General features: G+C 52.4%; 1 protein-coding gene across 1 annotated transcript; it reads left to right on the top strand.

Annotated features, from left to right (window-relative positions):
* Window positions 1-617: 617 nt before the first annotated feature.
* LOC122365355 (peptidyl-prolyl cis-trans isomerase G-like) lies at window positions 618-18,020 on the top strand (the record flags this gene model as incomplete). The annotated part of the gene is made up of 10 exons (XM_043336499.1): window positions 618-787; window positions 2,540-2,841; window positions 3,132-3,219; window positions 4,308-4,337; window positions 4,646-4,791; window positions 6,053-6,158; window positions 6,621-6,909; window positions 9,585-9,677; window positions 10,154-10,356; window positions 17,872-18,020. Coding segments are annotated over exons 2-10 (1,396 nt in total), but the record flags the coding sequence as incomplete, so codon positions are not given.
* Window positions 18,021-18,992: the final 972 nt, after the last annotated feature.

The following is an 18,992-nucleotide window of genomic DNA, read 5'->3' as shown; positions in this document are numbered from 1 at the left end:
TTATTTTCTTTCCTTGACGTCATTAGGTGATCAGCTGCCAAAACGAAATCAACTATTAGACATTAGTAAAACCTTGCGTCGTGCTTTTTTTACGAAAACGACGCACGGTGTGTTTTTTGTTGATAGACGCCGACGTGGAATGCTGAAAGGTGGTAATATTTACAGTGTAAATATTGATATGTTATGACTTATGAGTTATGATGCATTATTTTTAAGACAGGTATTTGTGTTTGGTTGTCCAGTTCAGTTAAGTTCAGTAGAATCCGCTTAATAAATCCACGTACTCTTAGTTTCGAGCTACTTCAACTTGCGAGTTTCGAAGTCCTCACTGCGGACTCCGCACTCCGCAGTGTCACTGACACCTCCCCATTTGATATTGAAATGCAAATGTGGCATCCAGCCCACTCCAAAAGAATGGCACTGGAGCAAAGCACTGTTGAGATAAAATAATCTGTGGTAAAAGCAACAATTCAAGATGCATGAATGATAAAAGGGTCCGCTAACATAAATAAATCACCTTGAATCGGCATGGCCACAGGCTATGAGTTGTCTGTGTACTGTCGCAAAGTTTTTTGCTACATTTTTCAAAAAATGTTCTATAAGTAAAAAATAATTTTTTTGCCTAAACTTACTTCACCAAACCACTTTTCCGCTGACACTGTCTAGTGTCTGAAGAGTTCAAAACAGTATCAGTGCCGACTGTCACCATGGGCTCAGATCATTCATGGCAGATACACAGACAACTACATAGATGAACAGACACAAAGAGCCAGGACTTAGCTAAAAGGTAATCGTTTAAGCTCATACTGACTGGTATGGCAAAAGTCTTTTTTCAAAATAATTTATATTAGGACCAATTGGTCACACATTGATTGGTCACACATTGGTTGAAAAAATTGGTCCTAATATAAACTATTTTGAATAATTGACTTGCCATAAAAGGTAATTACAGACCTGTGGCTTGTAATACTCCTTCACAGTACCAGGTACCTACTTACTACTTAACCCGCGAAACTCAAAACTGAGGAGCAAAATTTGGCATGAGTATTCCCCTAATCCCCATCAATTGTACACATTGTTTGCACGTTTGAACCTCCTACCTTTCAAGCTGAAGTCACTAGGTCACTTTGAATGACCTGACCTCAAATCACTTTTTCACAAGTTTGTCACCATGTCAGAGTTAAGGCCTGGCTACACTATGCGTTTTCTGCGTGCGTTTTTTGCGTGTTTGCGGGTTTTGCGCGATATCGTTCTAGAAAAATAAACGATATCATGTTTTTGTGATGTTTTCTATATTCAATTAAAGTTAATAACCGAAGGTTTGTTGTCAATAGTTAAAACACTATTCTTTAGAATTGTGTTTTTCTATTGAAAAACAAATCTGAGTTCCCTGACAATTTGGCAAAAGTATAAGAGTTATATTAACTTCTGCATATAACTAGTGTAAAAAATATATTATTTTTTACTTTTTTTCTAGAACGATATTAGGCAAAAAACGCAAACCCGCAAAAAACGCACGCAGAAAACGCATAGTGTAGCCAGGCCTTTACAGTAGATGACGGAGTCCTTTGAAAGTTGCAGGATATAATGAGGTCATTGGTAGCTACAATTTGTATCTCAGAATTTTGATATCAATGACCTAAGGTCAAATCAATTTCTTGACCTCCCCATTGTAAGTCAATCAACTGCCTGATTTTTTTCACAACGCATCAGAATCGACTAATATACCATGAATGACTTCATATACGATTAACTTTGACTACCTTGATGCTCTTTTGCTCTTGAGCAACTGTAAGGTCATGAGACGTTATCAAAGGTCACCAAATGTTTTTTGCTAATAACTTCTTACAGGAACGAGATACAGCCGCGCTGATGGTCTCATTGTGTTCAGCTCGTCAAGGCGCATAAAATGATATGCATAATGACCTTGAGGTCACGTAATCTGAGGTCAACCTTTGACCTTGACCTTTCGAGGCTTATGTCTCCATGCGGATCGACGAGAGGATCACGATGGTGCTATTAGTCTGTTCCTAGCTTGGCTACTTCGAAAGTTATTAAAAATAACTTCATATCTAGCACAGCTATTTTGACTTTCTTTACCCCTGTGACGTCATTGTTGACCTGACTGGAGTAAAAATTGTAGACCTTGTCCGTGTGTACCCCACGCCGTTTACGACTTTTCGCTAACTTGCTTTGTTCTCGAGATCTCAGGGGGATGATATCCCCCCCCCGTCGGTTCTAAGTTGGCGCGGACCCCGTCGGTGCGCGAGTTAATATTTTGTGTGTTACTCATCTGTAAACTCATTATTGGGAACTTGCTTATCACTCCAATGCATAAAGAGGGGTGGGATAAGTTGTGTCAAAAAGAGATGTGCTTATCGTCTGTGTCATCCCTTTCAAAATCATTTTAAGGTAATTTGCTTTCTAATATTCTTTTATTCACCTCTTTCTGTGCCTTTCAGAGATAACCTAATCTGCCATGGCCAGATCTCTGTGCCCTACCATCAACACTGTGCAACTGACGAGGTTTGTTTTGCAGCCTTGCCACTATGCCGGTGAAGTCGGAGGCGCGGTCGCGCTGCTTCTTCGACCTGGAGGTGGACGGCGTACCGCTGGGCCGAGTGGTGTTCGAGCTGTTCAGCGATGTGTGCCCTCGGACGGCGGAGAATTTCCGCGCCCTCTGCACCGGAGAGAGGGGCCTGGGGGAGCGCACTCAGAAGCCGCTGCACTACCAGGGCGTCAAGCTGCACCGCATCGTGCGCGACTTTATGATCCAGGGCGGCGACTTCTCCGCCGGTAACGGCACCGGCGGCGAATCGATCTACGGCGGGACCTTCGACGGTGAGTGGCGGCTTGAGCGGCACCTTCGACGGTGAGTGGCGGCCTGAGCGGCACCTTCGACGGTGAGTGGCGGCTTTCAGGGCACATTTAACAGCGTTTAGCGGCATATTTGACGGTGAGTGATGAGTGGCAGCGCACTGTGGCACCTTTGACGGTGTACCGCGGCTCAGTAGACGTCAATAGCGGCGTACGGTGCAGCTTCCGCTCCCTATCTCCTGGAAGCTATCCATAGGATCTAAGTAGACCGTACATGACAATGAGAAGTCGAATTATTGTTTTTTTTTTTGCAGATGAGAATTTCGAGCTGGAGCACGACCGTCCGTTCCTGCTGTCGATGGCCAACCGCGGGAAGGATACCAACGGCTCGCAGTTTTTCCTGTGAGCAGCCCTGACAGTGCACTGGCTACGGCCGCCACTTGTAACGTCGAAAACCCCGGTCGACTTCGTCAGCTCTCAATATCGGTGCATTAGCGTTAACGAACAACCAGCACGAATCTGCTATCTAGTTAGCATGTTAACCCACGAGCCGCTGGGGGGGGGGGGCATAAAGTTGCCCCCCCCCCCTTTACGTTTTGTGAAATATCTCCGAAACCTGATGAGCTACGAACGTGAAACTTGGCATAGCTTCAAATGAATACCTAGGCAATGTTTGAGGAAAGTTTGGTGTTTGTAGCACCTAAGATGACGTCACAGTGACGTCATAAAGTTTTGCCGTTTTCCGATATGGACCGTTTCTGACGACGCTGAACATGAAACTCAACTGTAAATGAACTAGACAGCTGCTGCACCTGCTGTCATCCTAAAACATCTAACTACACTTCCATCTAGTTTCTGACCAATAATCGGTCCTTTATATTCGGTCCCATATATCTGATGTATCGTGAGGAATATGAGAGTCGCAATTCTATAATTTCACTTATGACGTCACTGTGACGTCATTTCAAATGGGATCAACACCAAATTTAGACACAACCTCGGCTAGGTATTCAGGAAGATGTGTGCAAAGTTTCGCTTCTCTATCTTTTCGCGTTGCGACGATATCGTCGCAGAAGTAAAGGGGGGGGGGCAACTATATGCCCCCCCCCCCCCCCCAGCGGCCGGCGGGTGACGCGGAGGCCCAGCGGCCGCCGGGTTAATGTGCTGATATTTTGAGGATGATGAATTCGAAATTAAAGTGTGGTCCAGCGATTTGATTGCAGACTGTTGGTTTGATTTATACCTATGCATTGAAGGTCATCAGGTGATGACGCTGCTAAATTTAGATGATACTGATTTTCGGCTATTTCTCAGCCGACTGTATATTTTGTTCCCTGTTGTTTTTGCTGACCCGTCACTGACACAGTGACCGCAGTGCCGTGTCTCTGTATGACTGCCACTGAACACACGCTGATCGTTTTCGTCTCTGCGTAGCGTGTGAGCTGTCCTGGAGGTTTACCGTGTGCCAACCGTTTGTTTTGTCGTTGTAGAACAACTCAGCCTGCTCCACATCTCAATGGGTGAGTTTCGCCGCCGAAACAACAGCGCACTGCCGTGTTAGTCGCTCCAACGTAAATTTAATGGACCAAATGCATTAACATATCTGATGTGATATTAAACTTGCTCAGATATTTTTTGTCGTTGATGTTTTGATCATATCTAAACGTTACTAAACGTAGATCGTGCCGAGTCTCCGTTACCTTGAATTTGGTGTCAGTTGAGCATTATGACGTGTGTGCTGCTCCTGTATCTCGCCGCTATGTCGCCACACCGGCCGCTGCGGTCCGGCCGGCGCGCTGACCGCCCCCCCCCCCCCGTCCGCCGGCAGCGTCCACGTAGTGTTTGGCCAAGTGGTGTCCGGCCAGGAAGTGGTCTCCCAGGTGGAGGCCGTGCCCACGGACAACAAGTCGCGCCCACTGCAGGACGTGCGCGTGGCCCGCTGCGGCCAGCTGGTGCTGCAGACCAAACACAAGGGTGAGCGCGCAGCGCTGCTGCTGCAGACCACACACAGGGGTGGCGCTTCTGGTCGCCGGGCCCGTGACTCGGATGTGGCGGGGAAACAGACGTAGGGCCGTCTTATCACAAGCACCTGACACCCCTCCGCAGCCAGTGTCAGTACCGGTGTGGGCGTGGTACCGGTGTCCGGCGCTGCAGGGTGCGCCGCTGTCAGTGGCGGTACGGCAGTAGTCCGTACGGCGCTGCAGGGTGCGCCGCTGTCAGTGGCGGTGCGGCAGTGGGGCGGGCCGGCGCTGCAGGGCGCGCCGCTGTCAGTGGCGGTACGGCAGTGGCGCGGGCCGTCCGGCGCTGCAGGGTGCGCCGCTGTCAGTGGCGGTACGGCAGTAGTCCGTCCGCCGCTGTCAGTGGCGGTACGGCAGTGGTACGGGCCGCCCGTCCGGCGCTGCAGGGTGCGCCGCTGTCGCCGCTGTCAGTGGCGGTACGGCAGTGGGGCGGCCCGTCTGTCCGGCGCTGCAGGGTGCGCCGCCGTCAGTGGCGGTACGGCAGTAGTACGGGCGGTCCGTCCGGCGCTGCAGGGTGCGCCGCTGTCAGTGGCGGTACGGCAGTGGTACGGCGCTGCAGGGTGCGCCGCTGTCAGTGGCGGTACGGCAGTAGTGTGGGCCGTCCGAGGCCGCTGCAGGGTGCGCCGCTGTCAGTGGCGGTACGGCAGTGGTACGGCCCGTCCGTCCCGGGCTGCAGGGTGCGCCGCCGTCAGTGGCGGTACGGCAGTGGTGCGGGTAGTCCGAGGCGGCTCTGACGCCCCACGCTCCGTGTATAACCGTCCGTTACATATGCCGCCGTGTCACGGGGAGTAGACGTGTATGGCGGCCAGTGGTGTCGGCGTCTGCGGCCTCTACCTGCCCTCGTACCTACATATATTCCTGGATAATCTTCCGGTCAGCAGTGAGCAAGACTTGCCCTTCAGAGACAGCAATGTTGGCATGCTGCTCCCAGACAGCTTTCTATTCTATGTATCTTTTGATGTGATTTGAATAAAAATGAACAGAAATATAAGGTATAGAATGAACGGATTAAATAGAATGAATAAGTAGAATGAATATAAATTTGTATGCTAGGTATCCGCAAGCAATCGCTATTCAGTCCATTAGGCACCAAAAGTCGCTGCTATGACATTGATAAACTTGCTTACCAAACTTGCACTAGTTTCAGTTAGGAGATTTTGATTTCCAATTTCGAATAATGAAACTGAAATCTGCCTTTATTTTGGGTGTCCTTACAGACAAAAAGAAGAAGAAGAAACGGGACCGGAGCGCGTCATCGGAGGAAGGCAAAAAGAAGAAAAGCAAAAAAGACAAGAAAGATAAGCATGCTAAGGAGAAAGTGCCGTAAGTTCGTTGTACCATTGAGCCCAATTAATGCATGCTGATTAACGAGACAAGGTTTTAGGGCATTCCCGATTTTTTTTTTTGCACAACCTGTATAAAGGTGATACCGGAAGAGGTACCTACCTACTGAATGTCTGGGTGCGATATCTGCATTACCTTTTTAGGAGATATCGAGGGAAGAAGACAGGGGGGGGGGGATTTCTTCCTCTTCCCCGGCTTTGCCAGTGCTGAACCGTAGAACCAGATTCGTTTAAATGGCAATTTATTGCATTTTCAAGCGCACCGTAGAGAAGGTCTCTGCCCCGGCTTTGCCGGGCAGAGAAGGTCTGCTTTATGACTGCCCATGACTGAGTTCAGTGACGGGCTGGTGCAGCGGCGGAGGCCCTTCGTTCCCTGTACCGGCCGCTGGCTCGCCGTCCCTGCGCCGTCGGCCTGACCGTCGGCCGTCCGTGCCGCCCGCAGCGCGCCGGAGCCGGCCGAGGGGGCGGAGGAGCCGGCCGGCGGCGAGCACCCGCTCACCACCACCACCGCCATCGACCCGGACGAGATCCCGGCCGTGCCCGAGAACCGCTTCCTGGAGCGGTCCGGCGGCGGCCGTCCCGACCGCGACCGTCCCGACCGGGACCGCGGCGACCGCGACCGCCCCGACCGCGGCGACCGGGACCGCGGCGACGACTCGCGCAGCCGACAGCGACGCCGCTCGCGCACCGAAATACGCGCCGGAAAAAAGGTCAAAGGGCGCGGCTTTCTGGTGAGTGATAGGCTAGCTGTTTGATAAGAGGCTGATGATGACGCCGCCCACATTGGGCCAGGCCGGGATGGGATCAAAGCACTGCGCCAGCGTCCTGAACTTCAACACTTCATTTGGACTACTGTATTGTATTGTGAGGCTTTGAACCTAACATTTGATGATTTAGTAGAGGCTTGAAGCCTTCAATGTGTTATTATAACCCATTCAAAATCATATGTTTTGGCACAATTTTTTTTTGTGCAGCTGCTGTGTATGAAGCTGACATGTGTTCGTTTTGAATTGTAGTTACTGAAATTATAGCGGATGTAGTGCAAAAAGGTATCGCCCGTACTTCGCTCCTGTCTCCGACTGATCGCAGCGCAGTAACTCCCCCTCCCCAACACATACGACCGATTGCCTCCACTCTGCAGCTCAAATGGCGGTACGGTGCCCACCGCCCGTCCCTTCCCAACACATACCCAGCCCGAGGGATGGTAGGGTGCCCACCGCCCGTCCCCTTCCCCAACACATACCCAGCCCGAAGAATGGTACGGTGCCCACCGCCCGTCCCCTTCCCCAACACATACCCAGCTCAAATGACGGTACGGTGCCCCACCGCCCGTCCCTTCCCAACACATACCCAGCTCAAATGGCGGTGCGGTTCCCCACCGCCCGTCCCTTCCCCAACACATACGCAGCCCGAATGACGGTACGGTGCCCACCGCCCGTCCCCTTCCCCAACACATACCCAGCTCAAATGACGGTACGGTGCCCCACCGCCCGTCCCTTCCCCAACACATACCCAGCCCGACTGACGGTACGGTGCCCACCGCCCGTCCCTTCCCAACACATACCCAGTCCGAAGGATGGTACGGTGCCCCACCACCCGTCCCTTCCCCAACACATACCCAGCCCGAAGGATGGTACGGTGCCCACGTCCGCCCGTCCCCTTCCCAACACATACCCAGCCCGAAGAATGGTACGGTGCCCACCGCCCGTCCCTTCCCCAACACATACCCAGCTCAAATTACGGTACGGTGCCCCACCGCCCGTCCCCTTCCCAACACATACCCAGCCCGAAGGATGTTACGGTGCCCACCGCCCGTCCCTTCCCAACACATACCCAGCCCGAAGGATGGTACGGTGCCCACGTCCGCCCGTCCCCTTCCCAACACATACCCAGCCCGAAGAATGGTACGGTGCCCACCGCCCGTCCCTTCCCCAACACATACCCAGCTCAAATGACGGTACGGTGCCCCACCGCCCGTCCCTATCCAACACATACCCAGCCCGAATGGCGGTACGTTGCCCACCGCCCGTCCCTTCCCAACACATACCCAGCCCGAAGAATGGTACGGTGCCCACCGCCCGTCCCTTCCCCAACACATACCCAGCTCAAATGACGGTACGGTGCCCCACCGCCCGTCCCTATCCAACACATACCCAGCCCGAATGGCGGTACGGTGCCCACCGCCCGTCCCTATCCAACACATACCCAGCCCGAATGGCGGTACGGTGCCCACCGCCCGTCCCCTTCCCAACACATACCCAGCCCGAAGGATGGTACGGTGCCCACGTCCGCCCGTTCCCTTCCCAACACATACCCAGCCCGAAGAATGGTACGGTGCCCACCGCCCGTCCCTTCCCCAACACATACCCAGCTCAAATGACGGTACGGTGCCCCACCGCCCGTCCCTATCCAACACATACTCAGCTCAAATGACGGTACGGTGCCCCACCGCCCGTCCCTATCCAACACATACCCAGCCCGAATGGCGGTACGGTGCCCACCGCCCACCGCGCGCTACCCCATCGGCATCGGTCGATAATTATGGCACGCAGAACCACACCTATATTATACACAGCTGACTGCAGGCTGGCTCTGACTGCGGGCTGGCCAATGTTTCCCCATCCACACAATATCCAACCGTATTTCTATCTCAATGTTATCCGAGTAGAGGTGAAATCAGCCTGGGTTCGGCTCGGGCTCACTGGCTGTGCGAGTTTGATGCTGTCTGGTAGCACGTCTGGAGGTTTCGTTGTAAGTTGCCGCCCCGGCCTACCATGCTGTATCTGCTTGTTAACTGTGGTAGCCACCTACTGTCTGTGGTAGCTACTGTCTGCGGTAGCCGCCTACTGTCTGCGGCAGCTACTGTCTGCGGTAGCTGCCCACTGTCTGCGGTAGCTGCATACTGTCTGTGGTCAGCCACCTACCGTCTGTGGAAGCTGTCTGCGGCAGCTACTGTCTGCGGTAGCTGCCTACTGTCTGGGGTAGCTGGGGTGTTCCACAGCAGATCGAACAAGCCAAAACACCCCACCTCTCAGATTTCGATGAAATTGTGTCTAGGCGGTTAGCTGTGCCATAGATTCATAATCATGCTGTCTAATCATACTCATACTGTCTGCGTATAACTGTGTGCATACTGTCTGTGTTAGTTGTTCATAACTGTCTGCGGTAACCTCCTACTGTGTGTGGTAGCTGTCTACTGTCTGTGGTAGCTGCATAATGTCTTAAGTAGCTGTCCACTGTCTGTGATTTACTGTCTGCCGCCGTTGGTAGCTGCTTAATGTCTGTGGCAGCTGCCTGCTGTCTGTGATATCTGTCTGCTGACCTGCCTGCTGTCTGTGATATCTGTCTACTGACCTGTCTGCCGTCTGTGATATCTGTCTGCTGACCTGCCTGCTGTCTGTGACAGCGCTATGATCCTGAGATGGCCAGGTCCCGCAGCCGCACGCCGCCCCACTGGCGCGTCGCCCAGAAGCGCACCATCAAACTGAGCCAGTTTGAGGTGAGACCGCCGCCCGCAGCCTGCCGGCGACCTCCGAGCCGCGGTGAGCCGGCCTCCTGCCGCTTATTGGAGCCCAGATCTTTGTACCGCCTTACGGTAACGGATATGCTGTGAACTTGTGCCTGGATTCGGTTATCCACGGGCTTTGTAGTAGCCCTGCGCGCACATGCCTTTGGAAATGAATGCATCCTACTGGGAAGGTCGTCGATCTGAGAGGGTTTAAGTGTTCACCGATTTATCGCTGGTTTCAATCGCTTCAGTGCAGAATGTCAGATTCTGCGGTCAGTATGGGAGTCACACTCACTTCTGCCCGCCTGTGGCGTGAAATCGTCTAATGCTCTATCGTGCACGTGTTGGACGATCTGTGAGCTTGGCGTATGGTGGTGAAGCTCGGATAACCGGTGAAGCTAACTATTGCCCTAAGTAGTGCTGTTTCCGCGCAGTTTCTGACGTGTTTCCGCGTTTCTGGCCGGCAGAGGATGAAGGAGCAGGAGAGCCGTCGCGCCGAGGAGCTGAAGGCCCGCGAGGAGCAGCGTCAGAAGCGGCACGCCGAGCGGGACCAGCAGGAGCGGGAGCGACACGCCGAGCGGGACCCGCAGGAGCGGGAGCGGGAGCGGCACGCCGAGCGGGACCCGCAGGAGCGGGAGCGGCACCAGCAGGAGCGGGACCAGCGGCACAGGTGAGCGCGCCGCCCGGCGGGCCGGCGGCAGCACCGTCACCCGAGCGCGCACACCGGCCGCTCACACTGTAAATCGCCTACACCCGGGGGTTGCTCAGAATACCTCAGTTTGGTACTGACATAACATAACTTCTAAGGGGAAGCATTTGTCCGGCTCCTCTACAAAGATAAGACACACTTGTAAAGTGCTGGCATTAGTTTCCCAACTGTTTTGTCGAGGGAAGATATGTTTTCATCTTTTTATATTACATAAACGCATCCTCCAAGAAAGGATATTTGGTGTTTCGAAATCATCGAAATGTTGCTATTTTCACACACGAAGCCACTCACTGCCGAAGGTCATATAATATAAAATGGACACGTTTGGTTAGAGAAACGAATAGTTGAGACTCAAGAGCTGCAAATGGCATGCCATTATTCAGGGATTTGTGGCCGATGCTCAGTGAAAAATCCGTGTTTAATGAGCATTTACTTGCTCATGTATAATATGCCGTAAGTAATTGTTAAATCCGTAATGCACGAAATTCCCTCTGGCGATATAGTATTGGCGAAAGACTACTAATACATAAAGCCGTTTATTTCAATGTTTTTATTAGTTGGTTGAACAATTATTGAAGCATGCACTCTACACAGTTTTCCTAATTAGCGCGCAAATTACGGAGATCCGGCTACGAACTCTTATTAATTAGTGTACATCAATTAGTGTTCATCTGATAATATAGTATTTTTGACAGCGCCAGTTGTAAATTGGGTGTCGGTAATTTTCAGCTGTAATCCAGGCGACAACAAGCCGAAAGCGGCACCACCGATAGCAGCTCCCTCCGGATTATATTTGCACCTGATAACACTGGCCTTTTCGTGCTTACGGCGTCCCTGCAGCCTCCCATATTGTCCTTATCCGTACTCCCGTCCTTGTGCCGTGACAGCAACATGATTGCATCTTCGACGGGTCATATGGTTTCTCGGGAATCAAGATGAATGAGAAAATGACAAAACTCTGCTGTAGCTGGTGAGAGACGTGGTTAACTAGGCATTCTTACGAGATTGTGTTTGATACTGAGGTAGGTAACGTTAATACAAATTAACCCGCGCCCCGTAGGGGGGGGGGGGGCCGAAACGCCCCCCCCCCCCCTGTCCTTTTCGGTCGATATCTCCTAAACGGCTGGAGATATCGCCACCAAACTTTCAGGACCCCTCCGGGCATCAATTTTACACATTGTGACCAAAAATTTTTCCAGAGGCTGTGATAGGTTGGCCACAAATGACGTCAGAGTGACGTCATGTTCTGTCATTTTCGACCGAAAAAAGACCTTCGCGAGAAGACCTGTCAGGCCTACAGCTTTGAAGATACAGAAAAATGATCAAGACATAAAAGGTGTAGAATTGACAGGGCTACAAAACTGCTATCTCGGATTTTTGAAATTTTTGAGTTTTGATCCCCAAAAATCAAAAAAGCATTTTTTTGGATATATTAGCCAAAAAATCCAAAAAGTTTTTTGAGTTTCGAAAAAACCGGAATATATGTGATAGTACCTACCGTCTTCTATCTACATACCAAATTTCAGATCGATACCTCGTTTTTTGGCCAAGTTATAGCGAAAAAAACTGTTCAAAAATGATGACGTCAAATTTTCAAACTCAATTTTTGGCAATTCTAGAGCTCGTAGAGCAAAACAAAAACCACCATTAGACTCCCCGTGACAAGCTGCATCGAATGGATACCCATTTTATGCAAAAATATCAACTTTGAAATTTGACCTAATTTGACCTGACCTTGACCTGACCTTCACCAAAACGTGACCTAGGCTGGCCCCAAAGGCTGCCTAACCCACATAATCGCATTTGTCATGTAAAACGGACCATAAAACATGTATCACACGACACATTCATATTGTGACCCCCGGTGACCTGACCTCGCTGTGACCTGACCTGGTATCAGTGACCTCAGATAGCAAAGTATGTGTTTGACGAACAATATACCATCGATGGTTTTCAATAAATTACCAATTTACTCGATTTCACAGCACATTTCTTGAATTGCCTGTGAACGGTGAAAATCTGACCTTTGACCTGACCTGTGACGTCATCGGTTTGACCTAGGTCAATGAAATTTGGTCACAAGGTAGTTCCCGGGTAGGGCTATCAAACACCGTTTGAATTTTGAAAATCGGCCGGTAACTTTCCGAGATCTTAGGGGGGGGGGGCCGAAACGGCCCCCCCCCCCCCTACGGGTGGTAGGGTCCGCCGGTAGCCCTACGGGGCGCGGGTTAAGATACAACATGGTGCTATGTTTTGCACGCTTCTGATCCAACTGGGGCTGTACAGTGCTCGATTGAAAGGCTTAACGAAGCTGCAGCGTACGTTAAAAATCCACTTACTGTTACGTAACGATAACAAGAAAAACACTGCAGAACCAGTATTAAAGTATGCGGATTAAAGTATAACCACCTCGAGGCGCAGGCCGTATTACGCAACTAGTTAAACACCTGAGGATGTCAGAGATCCAATGTTTTTTCTTCGTCCCAGGCGCGGAACTAACCTAAGGTCCCACGCTGTCGTATCTGAAGTGCCGGCCGCCCTATGTGCTGAGCGCGGCATGTCACAGAAAAGAACTGCCTGCCGAACCCCCGCCCAGCAGAGGGTGTCAGCCCTCTGCGGTCCGCGGATTACCTCCCTGTCCAGCTCAGAGGGAGGTATCACCGACAGCCTTGGTCCGCAGTCTTCCTGTATCGATTACACTATCGGCCACCGTGCCGAGTGTCAAAGTCGTATACGTCTCCGATAACTTATGGGCGACGCAGTGCTGGGCAGGTTGGGGCGCAGATGTGGTCTGCCTGATAAGCTGCCAGTCCCGCAGTTTTGACACGTGCCGCAGCGGCGCGGTGGTCGGCCGACCGTGAGCCGGACAGGCTGGACGTTCTTCGACCCCTTTAAAGTGGCTCACACTCTGGTAGGGGTGTCTCAAACTTCTAAACGCTTAAGTGTTCTATCTCCGCTTCAAAAGTTGCTACGAATTTTAATGTGATGGTCATGAGTGATGACCTGATATAAAACTTCCTGCTGCAGGTCGGTCGATTTATCTCGAAGCGAGCAATGATTTGTTCACGTTTTAAGGCACCTTTCAACCACAAGCTATTGTTTGAACCCCAGATAGTTTTTAATGGCACGTCCTTATGACTTCACACCCGTGACGCTGACGGCACCGTACCCATCACCCGACCAAGTCGCCGGCGCCTGGTTCACCGGCATTATTTGAGCTGTCCATCAGGTTTGTCTGTGGTGAGTCCGTGCCACACCTCTCAGAAGGCCGGCCAGCCGCCGTCCCTGCACCACGCTGTGGTCTTTTTTTAGTGAGCCCCGACCACCGGCCTTGGTGAAAATAGGCACCACAATACCTGGCACCGCCCGCCCCCCGGGACGGGGCCGCTCCCTCATGGACAAAACACTGAAGCGCCGGCAGCGGCCCTCGCGGACACTGTGCTTTGTGTTGACAATCTTCTTATGCGGCACGACATGCCAACCCCTGGGCGCTCTGGGCTGAATGGGGAGCTTCCTCGCGGTCGCGGAAACCAGACAGTTGTGCGTCTCTGTCAGCTGTATCCTATTACCGTATTCAACGGAGACTCGACAATCCAGATAATCTTATTTTAGCTTCTTAGACGCCACCAAGTTGCAGCGTTTCTATTGGATTTTGTGCTGATTCTCACAAACATTTACTGAAGCCTTTTGGATGGCCTGAGACCGTTTGCTGCTTCCATATTGTAGGTAACTGTCGTTTTAGACACAGAACGTTAGCCATTGCCGTTTGCCGGCCTTGTTGCCAGTTTGCGAAAGACGTGGCCTCGTCTTTAGTCGTTTGGAGGGCCTTAATTTGAAGCGCCCCTGCTCGGTCAGTGTGGTCTCCCAGCATGGTCCTTTTTCCAGCTTTGGCACCGCAAAAAATGTTCACCACTAATTGATTTTTCGCGTACTTCGTACTAGTACTTCCCAGTCTCATCGGCAGCTCTTCACATCGCCAGCCCGCCTCGGTGTCTCCCCAGCAGAGGTGGGGTACGGCCCTCCGGAGCCGGCGCCCCCACTCTCGCGGCGGACACAAGGTCGGGCCTTCCGTTGACGTCAGACGGGGCCGGGAGCGCCTCTTGGTGACGTACGCTCAGATCTATTGCGTTCTACCTGTTAAACCTTCGAGAGTCATCTTTGCCGTGCATTAACCTGTCGAATATCAACGGATCGTGCTATCAGTGCAACCAATAGGACGCCTTTTGGGGCGACAAACGAGCGAGTGAGAGGGTTTTGCGTAGATAAGTTTTTTCGAGTGAGCCTTGCACGTCCGGTATCAAGGAAGTACTTCAAACTGAGCTGTGCACGGCACCGTGCTAACCGGTGTCTAACGGCGTGCCAAATTTGAGCGCAATCGGCCCAGCCGTTCTTAAGATCTGGAAGCGTCGCCCTGCATGTGCGCACGTGCGAGCTGGAACCCAATTGACTTGTGCACGGCGCCCTTCTCGCCGGTCCCTAACCGTGTACCAAATTTGAATGCAATCGTTCCAGTCGTTCTCGAGATCTGAAAGTAACCCCTGCGCGTGCGCACGTGCAGTAGCAACCCAACCGTGACAAATGGAAGCATGTGAGGTTTCCCGTTTCAGCGCAATCGGCCCAGAAGTTACCGAGTTATTGTAATCGTTACAAAACTGACGTTTCTTCGTTTTGCACGCGGCGGATGCAATAGGGGTCACCCACATGCATCGGGATAGTCCAATAGTTGATAGAAGGGATGAAGCTACATTATACATACCCTACAAAAATACCGTGTCCAGTGTTTGCGAAGATATAAGCCTCGCAAAAGCGTCCCCATGGCCGGCATGCCGTTTAAACTGAGAAATTTCTACTATTCCACAAAAGAGTACGAACTATTCTACGCAAGACTCCGCTCGCTCGCAATCAGCCGAGAAAAGATGCGCTAGGCACACCTTGACTGTGAACGGTGCCTTATTTAGTTGCGGCTGAATAGTCCGTTCCCGCGACGCTGCCCGAATACAGTTCCCCAAAATGCGTCACTCCCGTCAGCCGGGCTCGGGAAGGATCGGGTCTGCGCGTTCCAAGAGTTGCTGCTTGAAAGCTTGTCAGTTTTATTGCAGGGCGGTCCAGGCAACAATTCAAGCGAGCTAACAAGTCGCACGTAACTGCCGGCTTATGGGTGCGGAGATATCCGGTTGGCCGACCGCCTCCGGCCACATCTGACCGACACGGTCCGGTGTGGCCGTGGCTCAACCAGTATCGGCCGCGACCCCGACCAGTCTTACCCGTGACCCCGACCTACCCGCGACCCCGACCAGTCTTAACCGTGACCCCGACCTACCCGCGACCCCTACCAGTCTTACCCGTGACCCCGACCAGTCCCTGCCGCGACCCCGACCAGTCTTACCCGTGACCCCGACCTACCCGTGACCCTGACCAGTCTTCCTTGTGACCCCAACCAGTATCTGCCGCCACCCCGACCAGTCTTACCCGTGACCCCGACCTACCCGCGACCCCGACCAGTCTTCCTTGTGACCCCAACCAGTATCTGCCGCGACCCCGACCAGTCCCCAGTCCCTATTGGACCCTGACTATCAGCTAGCCAGTCCCTCTGGACACGGACCGCTACCTAACCAGCCCCTGCTGGGCCCAGTCCATCAGCTGGGTCCCTGCCGGGTCCGGACTGCCTGTTAGCCCGTCGCTGCCGGGCCCGGACTGCCTGTCAGCCCGCCGCTGCCGGGCCCGGACTGCCTGTTTGCCCGTGGCTGCCGGGCCCGGACTGCCAGTCAGCCCGCCGCTGCGGGGCCCGGACTGCCAGGGGCTGGTCTCGGTCCGTTGATGTCACTGCCGGCTGACGCTCGACTGCGTTGTTGTGGCGGCCGCCTGGGACCGCTGTGGGGTGGGCGAGCCGGGCCGGTTCCGGCCTCCGGATCCGGCGCGCGCCCGCCGGGGATGGGTCGGCCTCGGCTCGTCAGCGCCGGCCGGCCTCTCGGCGTCGGCGGCGGCCCGGCTGACGGAGCTCTACGCTGACGTTTACGAGACGGCCGCCGCCTCTCGCCCTCTTACCTAACTCCCAGCTGGCTGTCAGTGCGGACTGCGTTATCGGCGGCTGTTTGACTCGGGACCCATGCTTTTTAAGCACGCAGGCATCACTGCATACGTTGGTTCTGGGAAATCCGATGAAAAAAAAAACTGCACTGAAGTTTTATCCGATTAATCATGATTCTTCTGACTCAGTGATTGGGAAATTGGGAATGCCAACCATCCGTGCATTTGATGACGGGTTTCCCACTGCAAATTTGGGGGGTTTCTCCTCACTGCCTGGGTGTGACTGAAAATGAGGAGGTACTGCCTCGCCTTCTCTCCGACGGTGTTTCATTGGCTCTAATTTATTTGTACTTGCCCTCCACCCTCGACTGAGTGATAATACCAGGACACCCGGAATTTGAATATTAGCATGTAGTTCAGTTTGTCCCGGAGGTGTGGCCCTCCTGAAGAAAATAATGGAAAACATCTTGTGTATTTCGGATATTGGGCATACTAGAAGCACACTGCACTGCATACTGCATACCTACTGCATACAGTAAAATACGTACCAATTACCAAACTCGGCCGGTGATAAATTTTCAAGACCTCATTCCTTAACACGGACGTATAAATAAACGTCCATACTACGGACGTTTAATTATACGTCCGTGTTCCTTACTGATTGTGAACTCGGCCTTTGGTCTCGTTCAAAAATCCAGTAAGGACCTCGGTCTCGAAAATTTATTTACACCCGCCTCGTTCAGTATGATATACAGAACGGCGATTTGCTACCTGTCGCGGTCACCGTTAGCACATGCAGTCCTGTGGACGGTGATTGCTTCTGTGGAGGTTGGTGGGGTGACGGGGTGCTATTGCGGGTGCCTTGAGCTCCTTTTTTTTCTCATCAGTTCAGATGTGGTGGTCTTTGGCTGTTGTCCACGGTTAGTATAGGCTGTCGACTATCGAGTAAGACCGATTGCGGCAGAATATACCTGTCAATATGCAGTGCTACGTAGTACAAACGTGAGGACGTGCTTAAAGTAGCAGAACGTACTTACATTACAAACATACATAAGGCTCCTGCTTCTAACTATGGTTACTAATGGGACTTACCACTATTGACCCACTATTGACAAGGGGGAGGGGGGGGGGGATTTTGTCACTCCTACTGCTGATTATTCACTAGACACCGTCCACAAGACAACTAGAGTTTTAATAATGTGCCAATCTGTTTTTTATAGCTTATAGCTCATTTCTACATCGTTTTGAAGTGCGTTTTTTTTTTTTGTCGAAAACGTCTTTCAAATTGTAACAAAGGTGACTTCACTACCTAGGTAAGCTAGTCAAAGCGCTCCTTCCGGCCGGTGTGTGTTCTCAAATGGACGGTGCCGGTGGTCGTGTTCCGCCGTCCCGCTGTCGGTGGGCGTGTTCCGCCGTCTGTCACGCCGCTATCGGTGGCTCTGTTCGCAGGCACAGGAGTGAGCGGAGTGAGGAAGGTGCTGAGAAGGAGCTGACGGAGCCGGCCGACCAGCGCGGGGCCAGCAGCGACCAGCGCAGGGCCAGCAGCGACCAGCGCAGGGCCAGCAGCGACCAGCGCGCGGCCAGCGCCGACCGCCCAGGTGCGTTCATTGACCGGCGCGCGGCGCATCAGCCGCAGCTGCCGGTCACCGCACCTCGCACGCAATGTGCCAGTAACGGTGCCGGCCAACACCTGATCCCGATTAGCCGCCCTAACTCCTAACCACGGCCTTTCTTGCGCCGCTGGCACATAGATGCCTTGACGTATTATATACCATTGGCTTATGCTCTCGCTGACCTGTTAAAATTTGCCTGTCAGAAAGAATTTACATGACAAGTCACGCATGATTTACTGGGGGCTCGCTATTAACCCGCGCCCGGCTGGGGGTCCTGGATTTCCACGCCCTGCTGGGGGGGGGGGGGTGTGTTTGAACACCCCCCCCTTGTAACTCGGCTCCTGGGCCACGTAGCGATACGCGGAAGGCGGCGTTCGAAAGAGCGTCAAAAACAATGACGAAATCACTTCGGTCAATTTTTTGGTCAGGTCAAAGGTCAGGTCACCAGAGGTCATTGAAGGCAAAATTTCGCCGACAGGTCGAATATCGAAAATTTCCAAGAAGCCAACGCATAACTCGGGAACCAATAGAGCTACAGCGCCGCGGAAAAGCGCATTCGATAGCCCTATTAACGCCCTTTCTGAGTAATTCTCTCAGATTTGACCTAACGTCAACGGTTTTGCCTGCAGGGGGCAAAAACTGCAAAAATAGCCGGTTTTTTCGGAAACAGTTTTTCGGCAATAACTTTTGACCCAAGCCTTGTACGAGCTTACTTTTACCGGCATCGTGTTCCTCTCGCCAAGACGCATCGAATGAACTATAACTTGACCTTGAAAGGTCAACTTGAAAATTTGACCTCAGGTCAAGGTCATGACCTGACCGGAAAGGGTCATGTTGCATATCAGTCGATCTGTATCGTCGAGCTGAACACATCTAAGGCGTTTTCATCGCTCTAGCATGCCTCTATCAAAAGTTATTTGCGAAAAACTGTTAGATACAATTCGTGACCTAAGATGA

This window comes from Amphibalanus amphitrite, unplaced genomic scaffold (genome assembly GCF_019059575.1).
Source record: "Amphibalanus amphitrite isolate SeventyFive unplaced genomic scaffold, NRLGWU_Aamphi_draft 000734F_arrow, whole genome shotgun sequence".
NCBI lineage: Eukaryota > Metazoa > Arthropoda > Thecostraca > Balanomorpha > Balanidae > Amphibalanus > Amphibalanus amphitrite.
Note: the sequence above shows the minus strand (reverse complement) of the source record. Positions and strands in the feature narration are given on the sequence as shown.